Below are 12,261 nucleotides of genomic sequence, written 5' to 3'. Positions count from 1 at the left end.
GGCGGAGGGGCCGTTGCCGTGGTTTCCCCGCCGCCCCTCGGGGGCGGGCAGCCGCCCACGCCATTTTGAGGAGGGGGGAGACACGGGGGCCTTTCCCCCGGCGCCGCGCGGCGCCGCCGGGACGCCCAGCCCCGTGCTCCGGGACGACCCCGCGGGCACGGCCCCGCCGCCGCCCCCGGTGCCGCCGCCTCCGCGGTTCCCGGGCCGCGTTACCTGCCGGGGCGGGCCGGTGGCGGGCCGGGCCCGCGCGCCGCGCCGCGTCCCTCGCCGCCATCTTGTCCGGGTTTAAAATTAACTCCCCGTGACGTCAGAGCTCCGCCGCGAGACCTTTATCGCCCGCCGGCGGCGCGCGGGGCGGGGCCGCGCGCGGGGAGGGGCGGGGCCGGAGCCCGCGGGGGCTGCGGCGGGAACGGGGGAGGCGCTGAGGGGCCGGGAGGCGTGAGGGCAGCACGGGGCCGGGGGGAGAGAGAGGGGGACGGACAGACAGACAGACAGAGACACACATACACAGAGATGCACACAGGCCCAGCTCCCGGGCTGAAGTGTGGGGCGAGAGCCTCCCTCACGGCACCCCGCGTGCCGGTGACATGCGGCAGCGCGGCTCCAGCGGGGCACGCAGAGCAGCAGGATGTGAGGAGGTCCCCAGGCCACACCAAACACCTCGGGCCGCCCATCCCCGGGGGTCCCTCACGCCCTCAGCCGCAGCTCGCTCGTGTAGAGCACACAGCGGGACTGTCACCTGTATGCTCTGTCCACCTCCACCCTCAGCCTGCTGGGCCCTCACGTCCCATTCCCACCTCTCCTGGGGACAGCCAGGAGAGCGACCGGACCGCTCTGCATTTCCAGCCGTAACTCCAGCTCCTCGCTCCTCACTGTAGCACTGGTGCTGCGCTGGGGCTGGAAATACGCGGGAGGACAGCTCTCAATCAGAACAAGCCACACAAGTTTCCAAGGGATCAAACGTTCCTGCTGTCTCGGGTCTGCAAGAGCGTCGTGCCTCTCAATCCGAACTGACCTTGCTTCATCCTTTTAAAAGGCCAGCTGTGAAAGCGAGCTGCCCTTACTGCACGAAGTTTTCAAGTCTGTGAGGTTTCCTATTGCTAAAGGTTGTGTAAACCTTCACAGGCAAACTGGTCAGTATGACCTTGTCACTTGTTAGAAGAACACAATGTCCAATAAATCATCATGTGAAGTGAGCAACAGGCCTGCAAAGCCCCACTTCACCGTGGCAATGCTCTCTGTAGAAACCATTTTCTCAGTTTTTAGCTATGCTAACTTACTTAGTCCTGGAGAGGCAGCTTGTGAGTGACAGCAATCTTAAAAGCAAACAGACTGGTTCTGCCAAAACAGAGGTGGAGGGAAAGCTCAGAAGATATTTTCAAAGTAAAGACTGACTAACAATCACAGAAGCACCTAAAACTGCTTTCCAAATCTTGCTTTCCTTTACTATCAAAGTAGCATATAAGGGGTTTATGACACCTCCTGCTGTGCTTACACTGGCAGCCCTTGTGCCAGAAAGTTTAGTATCTACAACACATGAAAAAAAATTTAAAATGTCTAAAAGATGCTGCAATCACAGCAAGTGAGAACTGCAGAAGGATACAAAGATCAAACTATTATCATATATTCAATTCTAGTTATGACACTTGGATTAATAAAATATTCAGTTCTGTAAAAGAACTTTATTATTCTAGATTTACATCAGTATAAATGGAGGCAGGATTCAAACCCTTTGCTCAAAAGTGTTCATATGAATGCTGTAAAAAAACCCCAAAATGTTGCCATTGGCCTTTTGCAGTTTAATATCCTCTATTGGTGAAAATGAGCATGCCATTGCTTGTCCTTCTAACCTAATACCAAGTGAAGAAAAACTTTTCCATTGGAAAGAAGGCAGAGCACACTGTACACAGAAGTATTTCAGAGATATTCAGGCAATCGGGCAAAGGGAAACAGCTTGAAGTAAAACACATTGAAAGCTAGAAACACTGTTAGCTGGCAAATTTAAGCTTCAGCAGCTCAATATGCAAACTAAGAAAACCAGGGGGGAAAACACCACAACACTAAAGAAGTTTCCTAATTCTGCTGTTAGTAAACAGCCTTGTTCCTGATCAAGTCTGGAACAGTTTACACAGAGAAGAGTTTGAAAGAGTGTGTGTTCAGACAGATAGATTTCTGCTTCATGCAACAGGATTTGCTGCTGCTGTAACGTGAGAGCAGAAGTCAGGAACTTGGAGGTCAGAAAGCTCAGCCTTAATTCTGTCCCCTTATGTTTGCAGGAAGGAAGGAGACATTTTCCGAGCTGAGGATTTTGCTATCAACATGTCTTCTCCTGGTTGCAAAGGTCCCCATCTCCACTGCACTCCCAGCTACATTCCTCTGAGACAGGCTAGGGAAGGAGCTAGGACTGAAACTACTTAATCTGGCTGTGGATTTGGCCTGCAAACCACAGGCAGGCTGTGGTGGGAAGGGATTGCTGGAGCAGAAGGACACCTGACCCACAAGTGCCAGCTGGGCCAGTAGTCCCTTCGGCCACCAAAGTCACAGTTTTGAACTACAGGCAGCATCTCCTCCTGGATTTGGCCATGCTGCTCTGAAAACTCTGCTGTCCTAAGCTTGTCCCAAACCCACTTTGGGTCAGCCAACACCACCAGTGTCACTCACGCAGTGAGACAAAGGCTGCTCAGCCACGCTGCTTGGAGAGCTGTCCCTTCCCATGGCTGGAAGGGAAACAGAGCCACCACAACATCTCCTGGCCTTCAGGCATCACAGCATGGCAGGGGTCTGGCCAGTTCCCAACCCTTGCGGGCAGAGGCACACACTGGACAGTAGGAGAGGCTGAATCAGACTTGGGTCCTTAATGCCTTTCCATATAAAGTGTTTCTCAGTCCTATCAGCTAACCTGTGCAATGTGGTTGGATTTGTTTAAAGAAATCTGTACGATGACAAATCCTTAAGCCAAACACCTACCTGAAGCATGCTGAGAACCACTCCTGAGCTGGAGGACAGAGCCATATCCCACTTTGGAGGGCTGAGGGTCCTGGGATGAGCTGGAGACGTCTCCATTGGTGCTTCTGCGCTTACCAACCTCTCTCCTCATTTGCTTCAGGCTGTTGAGTTCAAACTAGTGACCAGGTGATTCCCACTCCTCCTTCCAGACTGTGAAGTGCTGCAGGCAGTCAGGAGCTGAGGACAGACAGCTGTGAGAGAAAGGTGGATCTTCTGAAACCCACCCTGTCCACAGCAATAAGGCACCTCCAACCCTCTGGCTGCAGTTGCTATGACCACACAGAGCTTCCCAAAGAATAAAACTGAGGAGGCAAGAGGAGGTCAGCTCTGCAGTGGTGAGCTGGTGCTAGCACTGGGAACAGCCAGGGCAGGCAGTGGTCAGCTGCCCTCCCACCAGACACCAAGGGAGCTGTGTCACTAAGGCAAGTCTGAGATGTCCTAACAGACTCCCATGGGAAATGCGTCTGGATCTCAGGCTTGTTCCCAGAGGCAGATACGTGCCCTACCAGAGCTTGGAAATGCCCTACAAGGCACCTCGTCTTGTTTTTCTCTGAAAAGCACACAGGCTACCGTAGCACAGCCCTACTACTCATGAACTTCATCTACTCACAGCTTCCCACCTCTTCCAGCTGGAGCGCTCCTCCCTCTGCTCAGTGCCAGCAGGCGCTGGAGGATGTGCTGCGCCCCGAGCCCCTGCCCACTCTGCAGCTGGATCCTCCCGTTTTCTCCCTCTTCCCAGCACGCATTCCTGTGCCCTGCCCACATGCAGGAACACGCTGCTCGGTCCTGCCCAGGCTGGTCGATGTTTGCCTTTCCACCTTGGCAAAGATCTCAGCCCCGTAAACAGGCAATCTTGGTTTCCTGTTTAATTTTTCTTTTTCTGGTGCTCGCCATTTCCCAAGGGCATCTCTCTCAGATTCAGGGCTGCCTTCCTTTGTCACACAGGTGATCTAAAAGTTGCTGCGCGTCATTAGAGAGTGCTCAGCACAGCCCCGAGCTTGTAGCTACCTGTCTGTGTTCGCATATCCTGGGGTTACCCCAGCAAAGCCAAGGTGAGATACGGCATAAATCCAAGCCTGGTTCTTCTGCAGAGAAATCCAAGAAAGCAGAGGTATTTGGGAGCAGAAAACAATTTGGGAAGGAGGGGGGAAAGCATTTTACTTAATCGCCTGAACCTATCCCACATGCTGAGAGGAGACGCCTTTTTAGCTGGCTGCAGGACACTTGCTCCAGAGAGAGAAAGCAACCCCTCCCATACCACTAATTTTTAGCAAGCTGAGTGGGAAACGTCTCATTCTTCCCTGATGCTGACCCAGGAGCTGCTCCTCTGGGGAAGAGGGTGGAAACAGCATTGAATTTTAGCTGTGAGAGCAGCTCAGAGCAAGTTGCTAGGCACCAGCTGCAAGAATTGCCTGCAGGTGCTCTTGCAGGAGAGGTTGGGCCGGTTGACGGGGCTCTCCCGGTGCAGCCAGAGTGCCAAATACCTTTGAAACGGGCATAATCCGTTCTCAGCCTGAAGGAGCTATTGCACAACCTTCCCAGGATTAAGGGTTTAAATCGAGGGAGTGTGTCACAGCCGGGGAAAGGGCAGTGGGCAGGCTCAGGAGCCACGCTGGCCTGTGTGACTCTCTGGGGTGGTGGGACGCAGCCTGCCTGAGGAGGTGACAATCTTGCAGGGGCACATGAAAGCCATCTCCCTTGTCCTGCCCTGTCTGCATCTTATCAGGGTGATTGAAGTCTTCAAAGGATTAAATGGCTAAGTGGTTTTCTTCTGCTCCTGGAAGCGAAGCTCCATAGCCAGCTGAAGCTTTCATTGCAAGCATTTGCTCAAGCGGAGTCCTATAATTTCAGTCGGTATAAACACAGTGAGATTTCCATCTCACTCTTATGCAACAGCACAAGACGAGGTTGTTTTTAAAGTCTGGCTTAGATACTGACTCCTGTGAAGGCTGCAGTGCTGCCTGGAGTGTCAGTATGCCTGCAAACCCCAGGGCTGTCCCACTGCAGAGATGCCCCTGTCTACAGCCAGCACGCTGCTTCCAGCCTCACCTGGAGGCCAGCTCTGCTTACCCACCTGACACCTGCTCTGCATCTCTAAAAATGAGAAGCACCTCTCAGGTTTGGATCCTGTCATTTCCCAATGACCCTTTAGGCCATCAAGACCACCACAGAGAAAGAGCTTTCCCACTCTCATCTTAGAAAAAGAACTGCTCCAGCAATTCACTGTCACTGTGACACCCATCAAATGTCATGCCAAGACAATCACACCAGCCCCTGAAGTTACACAGCCTCCTTCCAAGAGCTGTGTCAGTTTTTTGGTATGAGCAGCAAGGCTCAAGGGAAGACTCATCCCCATATGATCAGGACTGGCTTCAGCCCATACTACCAGTGCTTTGTCTGAATAATGCAAAAATCAGGATACCAGGGACAATTTGTCTTGGAATGTACTCCACCATCACAGAGGCCTTAGTGGCAGTTCAGAGTCTCACCAGGAAAAATGCTGCGCAGACATTCCATTCTTTAATGTAATAAAATCAGACTGATTTAGCTTATTAGCTGATTATTAGCTGATTTAGCTGCAGTATCTACCAGCAAACACTCCTATCAGCACTGGCTGTGGGTTTTAGAAGAGGATGTTTGTCCTTGCAGCATAACTGATCTCTCATATCACAAGCCAGCTCCTCCCATATGGGGCAAAGCATCACGATGTGATCCTGATTTGAGGGAAGGGGCACAGCTTTACACCTGGGCATGGTGTTTGGAATTGAGCACCATGCAGGCAGAATTGGCTCCTGGTTGCATGTGGGGGTTAGGAATGACTGCCCTGGCATACAAAGGGTGCTAATTACACAGCAGAGTTTATTTGCAGCTACATGACTGGCCTGCTGGGTGAGACTTACAGGTCCTGGTTTACTCCCAGGATTTCACATGCTTGTTTTCCATGCAAGTCCAGACTGGCTGCATGGAGATGAGTTGTGCTTAAGAGAGTTCTGCTGAATTCCCACAGCAGAATCTGACCTGCAGGTCTCATTGTCCTTTTCTGGAAGGCAAATCCCTCTGGCACAGGGTCACACACACACCCTTAGATGAGGCTCTGTCAGGATAGGATGGATTTGGATGTAATTAAGCCACATGGCCACAGCTCACTGTACCCAGCTCAGAGAAGTTTTGGACTAGCACAGGCTGCCTTGGCAAGGACTTGGATACCTCAAAGACAACAGGAGCTGGCATCAGTGATGGCAGAACCCAGGAAAGCCAGGTGGAGTCAGGACCTGAGCTTCCCCCACCAGCACCATGAGCTTAAGGGATGGTACCTGGGGCAGCAGCACCCTTCAGGGCTGGGATCACTCCTGTGCTCCCAATCAGGCCTGTTAAAGCTGTGATCCTCAGCACACCAATGAAACTGTCTGGATCTAGTCTCAGGTACTGAAGCAAAATCTGGGTGTGAGTCTAGACATGAAGGGCAAGACCAGTTCTGTGGTCTGTGTTTGTAGGCTCAGTCTGGCCCCTGGGCCAAGCTAAGGACACAAAGTAGAATGTGCCATTTAATCTGGTTGGATTAATGTGTGCATTTAATTAGATCTCATCTCTTCTCAATAAAATCTAGAACGTGTTGTTGAAAAGTTGTATTTCATCTTCCTCCAAGACTTTTTGCATACATTTGAGCAAGGAACTTGCAGCACAGGGCAATTGCAATGAAATGAGAAACCAAGTTTTAGCAAAACCAGAGGGTGGGGCTGAAATCAGCATGCCGTCATCTTTGGATTTGTGAATCTGCTTCAGAGGCTGTCCTGCCCCCTCTCCTCCAGGAAGACTCTACAATGGATTTATGTGCTGTCCTGTATGATCACTCCATGGCAGCTGTCTCTGCGCCCAGTCAGCCACAAAAAGCACAATATTGCTTTGAGACTGGCTATGATCACATTTAGGTATTTTGACAAAAAAGGCTCCAGGGACTCATCACAAGGAAAGACATAAAACTGTTTGGAAATATTAATCAGGGGGAAAACACCAGTTTTGTTCTTCTCAAGTAGTGTTAACTTGCAAGAAATAGAGAAATAATGAGAGAAGGAAAAGGGGACAGCAAGCCTGGCTGTAGCAGAGGGCTGGAAACCAAAAAGCAAATTCATTTGAGATCCAGGGATTAAGATCCAATCATTTGACCTCAGATTAAAAAGTGGATGAGCACAACAAAGAATAGCTTAAAACATTTGGGAAAGTGTAAAGGAAAATCAAGCGGGATTAAATAACAAAACAGCTGCATTAAGCCAGAATGCCTCCCTGATCACAGGCAGCAAATCCAACTAAGGGATGCCTCAAGCTTCCTCAGTGCCATCCAGTCATCCCCCAGCATTTCTATTTCACAGCCACCCTCTGAGTTAATTCAAAAGGAACTCGCCCTGCCCCACACCAGTTTGTTGCTTGTATTGAGCTGCTCTCCCTCACCCTCAGGGGAGCACAGCTACCTGCCAAAACCCCTTATTAGGAAGAAATTACCCAGCAGAAGTAGGCTAGCTAGCTGTAAATGCATGCTTGAGAACAGGAATCCCAGGACAGTGATGCTCGGGCTCTGAGTGCAGTGTGGCTGCTTCCCAGCTTTGCTTTGTGAGCTTCCCCCACCAGCATGGTTTCTTTTCCTGGACTTGGACTGTATCTCCTAGGGAAAATCATCCAGCTCCCTTGCAGCCAACACAGGTCATCAGTAGCCATTCCCACAGGTTCCCTGGTGTCCTCCAGGTGTCCAGTATGGCTACTGTCTTCTGCAGCACCATTGAAATCATTAGCACAACGCTATTAAATGGGTGTCAGTCCCAGGTGAGCAGCACAGCCTGGCACTGTGGCACTGGCCCAACCCCTTCGTGCTGGTCAGCAGCTCATGGCAGGCCATGCTCTGCCCCAGCCTTGTCTCCACTGCAGGTTTAGGAAATTCAGAGAGCAGTCATGGGCTGGGGGACACAGAGCTGTGATAGATGGATGCTGGGTGTCCACCTTGCCCAGATTCAGAGCCAGTGTCACTGTGACAGTCACAGTTCCCTGCTGGCACACTTCAAGCCACAGCATCCCACAAACACCAGCCTTTCGTCACCGTGGCCAAAGCCACCTCCCCACTGCCACCATCCTTCAAACACTCTGTCACTGAAAAGCACCTTGCAATGAGGAACCCCGAGACTGGGAAGGGTCTGAGCATGGGAATGCCCAGAAGTGTGTTACTGCTTTTCCTTCAGTGATCCTGTTTTTCCAGCAGCCCCACTGCCAGCTGCAGTGGCCTGGCAGGCGCAGTGACCCCGAGTGATTATTTAACAGCAGATTGTATAACAGATCAGAGCAGACATTACATTTCTGTCTCTGACCTCAGCCCTGAGACATCTCCCACCCATAAAACTTCTAGTCTAATCTTTCAGGCCTCAGAGGAGCAGCCTTAGGCATGTGACACCATCCTCCAGAGAGGAACCAGTGGGGACCAGGTAGCTCTGGGCAGGAATGGGCTGCCCAGCACATCTCAGTCCCACAGAAGGGAAGAGGGAGCCTAATGATCCACAAAGGCTCAGGTTTGGAGCCCAGATCCTGCTGAAGTGCCCAAGATGACCCTGCAAAGTCCCCCTTGCTCCCTGCTATCCATCTAAATAAGCACTACACTCGCCTCTCCATTCATAGACAGCTGTTTCAGCAAGGTGAAGATGGATGAGGGATGAGCTGTCCTTGAGCAGGGTGAGCCAGTTCCAACAGCTCCCCTGGGTTCCAGCCACAGTGCCTCTGAAATCTGGGAGCAGCTGAACCCGTTGGACCTACTCCAGAAGGGGTGGACAGTGCCCAAGAGCCAGTGGAGAGGTGTCTGCTGTTCTGAATAGTCCAGAACTCAGGACATACCAGCCTTGTGCTGGTGATGTCCCTAAACTGTGTTGCTCTTCCATAGGGCTGAAGAGACAGTTCAATGCAGTAGCCCTCAGTGATCAGGAGGATGCTGCAGGATCCTTGCTGTTGCAAGGAGGAGGGCACAGGCAGGCCTTGCTTATCAGTGCTGGGCACATGCCAGGTGGCTCAGACCCACCTCATTCAGAAATCCTTCAAAACCAGCTTCTCCTGAAGCCTTACTGGAGCAGACAATACAAGAAGCTTATTTCTGAGCTTGACTTCGTCATGTCCTGGCTCTGAGCATTCCCTTTCAGCAGGACTTGGTGGGTGTGAACTGCCCCTCCAGGATGAGCATGGATCTGCTGGAAGCTGGAGAGGACTAGCAGGGCCACCAGGCTGGTTGAGATGAGGGAACATTGCTTACAGGGAGAGGTGGAGAGAGCTGCCTTGGTTAGTTGGGAAGAAGAGTTTGGAGTGATTTAGCAGAAGTCTACAGTGACCTGGCAGCTAGAAGGGAAGATGAAGTCTTTCCAGGAGGTAAGCCAGCCTGGCTGGTTCAGGGCATTAGGAAAAGCTCCTTTCCCAGAAGGGTGGTGCAGCCCTGGGACACGGACCCAGAACGGAGGAGTTTCCATCCTTCCAAATTTTCCAGCCTTAGCTGCTCTGACCCAGCTTTGGCAACAATCCTGCTCCAATGGCTGGCTGAATCTGAGACCACCACAGGCCCCTTCTCACCACTGCTTTCTTTGAGAGGCAATTCTACACCAAACTGAATCAAAATCAGCCCCCTGCCTTGAGCCATTTGTGACAACTTCCATCAGGCACTGCTCCTGTACAACTTACCAAAATGTACCTGCTCAGGGGTGCAGCAGTCCAGAGAGGATTTCACAGCAGCCTGAGCTTAGAAGCACACAGTTTACCAACAGCCACAGCAAAAATAAGTCCAAAGGGTGAGATCAGAAAATCCAATATTTAAAATCTGTGACTCGTTCCACAGCTGGGCCAGAGAGATAGCTACTGCAATGCGGGTCTAACCATTAACCAGGGGGCTAGAGAGGTGTGATGCTCTCTGAAAAACAGGGTGCTGTGCCTGAGGTCTGTGCGTGCCAGCACTGGGAGAGGATGTGCAGCAAGGCACAGGAATGCTCCTGCAGAGCCCACACTGAGTCTGGAAACTGCTACCATGTCTGATCCCTCTGCACCCCTCAGCAGCAACCAATTCTCAAAGCTCACCCAAAACTATGTCTGGCCAAGTCCTCAGCAGGGAGTAAAAGAATAAGAAGGCACAATAATGTATTTTTAATATGTTACATAAACAGTTAAGTTCAAAGCTGCTTTACAAACAGGTGACACAAAATGCCAGTGCTTCCACTGAGAGGTGAGCCAGGCCTTTCATGCAGAAAATATTCTGGCTGTCTCAAAGGCAAATTGTCCTCTCCTTGGAGGAGACAAATCTCAGCTGGAAGCAGCAGCTTCCATTTGCTAGGAGCATTTTGATTTTTCAAAGCTAGTCTATTTCATTTACAGGCAATGGGGAACTGGATGGGAGCAGTTCTGTGGATCTTTAAAGCCTCCTGTGCACGCCTGGTGCCTGCAGTGCTGCTGCTGGCAGGGACAGCTCTGCCTGGCCCTCACTCCCCTGGAGTGATGCAAGAGGTGCCTTTGCACTTTGCCTTAGTAGGAAAGCAGAGCTGGCAGCAAACCCGCCCAGGAGGCAGCGCAGGAGGCCGGGGGTGAAGGACCACAGCTTGCTCACCATAAGACAGGGTGGGTGACAGCTCTGGGCAAAGGGTTTGCCCAGGGAGTTTGTCCAGGGCAAGTGCTCCCTTATCACACACTCACGGGGCTGTGTTTACCAGGCTGCTCCTCCAGCTGCCTCTCAGCTGGAGTTTCTACCCTGCTCAAAGGGCAGGGGCTCACAGTGGCTTTTGCCATCAGATCACACGGATCCAGCAGCGTTTTCGTGCCCAAGGACAGCCAGGCATGGATCAGGGGTGTCTGGGTATGGAACAGGCTGAGATCCTGGGCCCCAGGTCTCTCCCAAGCCAGCAGGACAAGTACCATAGAGTCCACTGCCTGACACAGCTGTGGGAGTGGGAATGCCAGCAGCTGCCCTGCATTTCCAGTCTGCTCCTGTCCCAGCGAGGCAGAAGGGACAGCACAGAGAGCAGCCCAGGGTCTGGAGACAGAGGGCTGCCAAAAATGCCAAACCAAGGCTGGTTCTTCTTCTCCCCTCAAGTGTTACAAAATCCATGGTTGAGTTTAAACACTGAAGAGACTGTGACCTTTGGCTCTAGGCTGACCCTTGGAAACATGTGCCACAGCCTGAAAGAGTATAAACAAAAGGAAAACCCAAAAGGAGGAAAGGAAAGTGCTTTTCCAGAAGGAGAGCATGGCAGGAACAAGCCCAGCTGAAGCCAAGAGGGGAGGGCAAAGGAACAGTTTTCCAACAGGCAGCTGCTCTACTCTTGCAACATTCCTGTTCTAAAACCCCATTTAAAGCAAATTTTTCTTACATGTAATGAGGACAGGAAGCAAAAAGAAGGTGGAAAATTCCCCAAATAACCTGCATGGTTAATGTGGTATCAAAACAACTGTTTTGCTCTGGCTAGAAGTGGACTGTCTCCAAGTTTGAAGCTGCCCCCACCCTCTCCCAGGAATGAAGATAACACTAGGGAGTCCAGAGAACAGTCAGAGCTTGACAGCACACGGCTGGCAGGACCAAGACTACTCGGCTCCTGCTTTGGCCCAAGGCAGCCTCCACCAGTGTTAGGGCTTCCCCTTCACCTATGTCTTCCTTCTGCAACTCATAATTATGGGAATATGTGCCCACAACCTCTCCCTCCCACCCCAGTCTCCCTTTTGAATCTCCCACTTGTTTTGCCAATGTATCAGTGGCAGTAAAGTCTCTGAAGGCCCCCACACACACAGATCCTATGGTCTCAGCATCCTTCCAACCCAGGTCTCATCTCCTGCTTTGTGCATGGTGAGAGGGGGTGTCTGTACATCATGACCACCTGAAATCAGGCTTCTCCTTGAAAAAAGCCACCAGAGCTCATCAGGTAGGCAGGGCTTGCTGCTCCCTGCGTGGGGGTGAACTCCAGACAGAGCCGCAGGGCTCAGGAGTGGCACCACCCAGCAGCCAGGCAGGAGCCAGGGAGACAGACACAGCCCCACCTCTGCCATTATTTCCCTGATGCCCCCACCATGAGAAGTGGGACCAGCAGAGCCCAGAGGAAAATCAGGAGGAAAGGGAATGGGACCCAGTCCTACCCTCTCCCAGGTAAACGTGCAGGCTCTCTTTTGTGAGCCCTTTGAGGCAGATGTCTCACCCCATGGGGGACCCTCCGAGCTCCACCTGTGCTGCTGTGGCACTTCTTCATGCCTTTCACTGCCTCATTG

The 12,261-nt window shown here is 51.9% G+C and overlaps 1 protein-coding gene across 6 annotated transcripts in view; it reads right to left on the bottom strand.

Moving 5' to 3' along the window:
• Nucleotides 1–3,763, bottom strand: part of ATL2 (atlastin GTPase 2) — a 40,435-nt gene extending 36,672 nt beyond the window's left edge. The window contains exons 1-2 of one of the 6 annotated variants that reach the window (XM_058834388.1): nt 3,627–3,763; nt 2,968–3,183 (exon numbers count right to left, since the gene is read on the bottom strand). In XM_058834388.1, the coding sequence (XP_058690371.1) occupies nt 2,968–3,097 (130 nt within the window). In that variant the 5' untranslated portion in view covers nt 3,098–3,183; nt 3,627–3,763. Of the gene's footprint in view, nt 1–213; nt 322–2,967; nt 3,595–3,616 lie in introns of those variants that run through there. The other 5 variants (XM_058834387.1, XM_058834389.1, XM_058834391.1 and 2 more) reach the window with 5 other exon arrangements.
• Nucleotides 3,764–12,261: the final 8,498 nt, after the last annotated feature.

This window comes from Poecile atricapillus, chromosome 3, assembly GCF_030490865.1.
Source record: "Poecile atricapillus isolate bPoeAtr1 chromosome 3, bPoeAtr1.hap1, whole genome shotgun sequence".
In the NCBI taxonomy this organism is placed as follows: domain Eukaryota; kingdom Metazoa; phylum Chordata; class Aves; order Passeriformes; family Paridae; genus Poecile; species Poecile atricapillus.
This window is presented reverse-complemented; position numbering and strand designations above follow the sequence as displayed.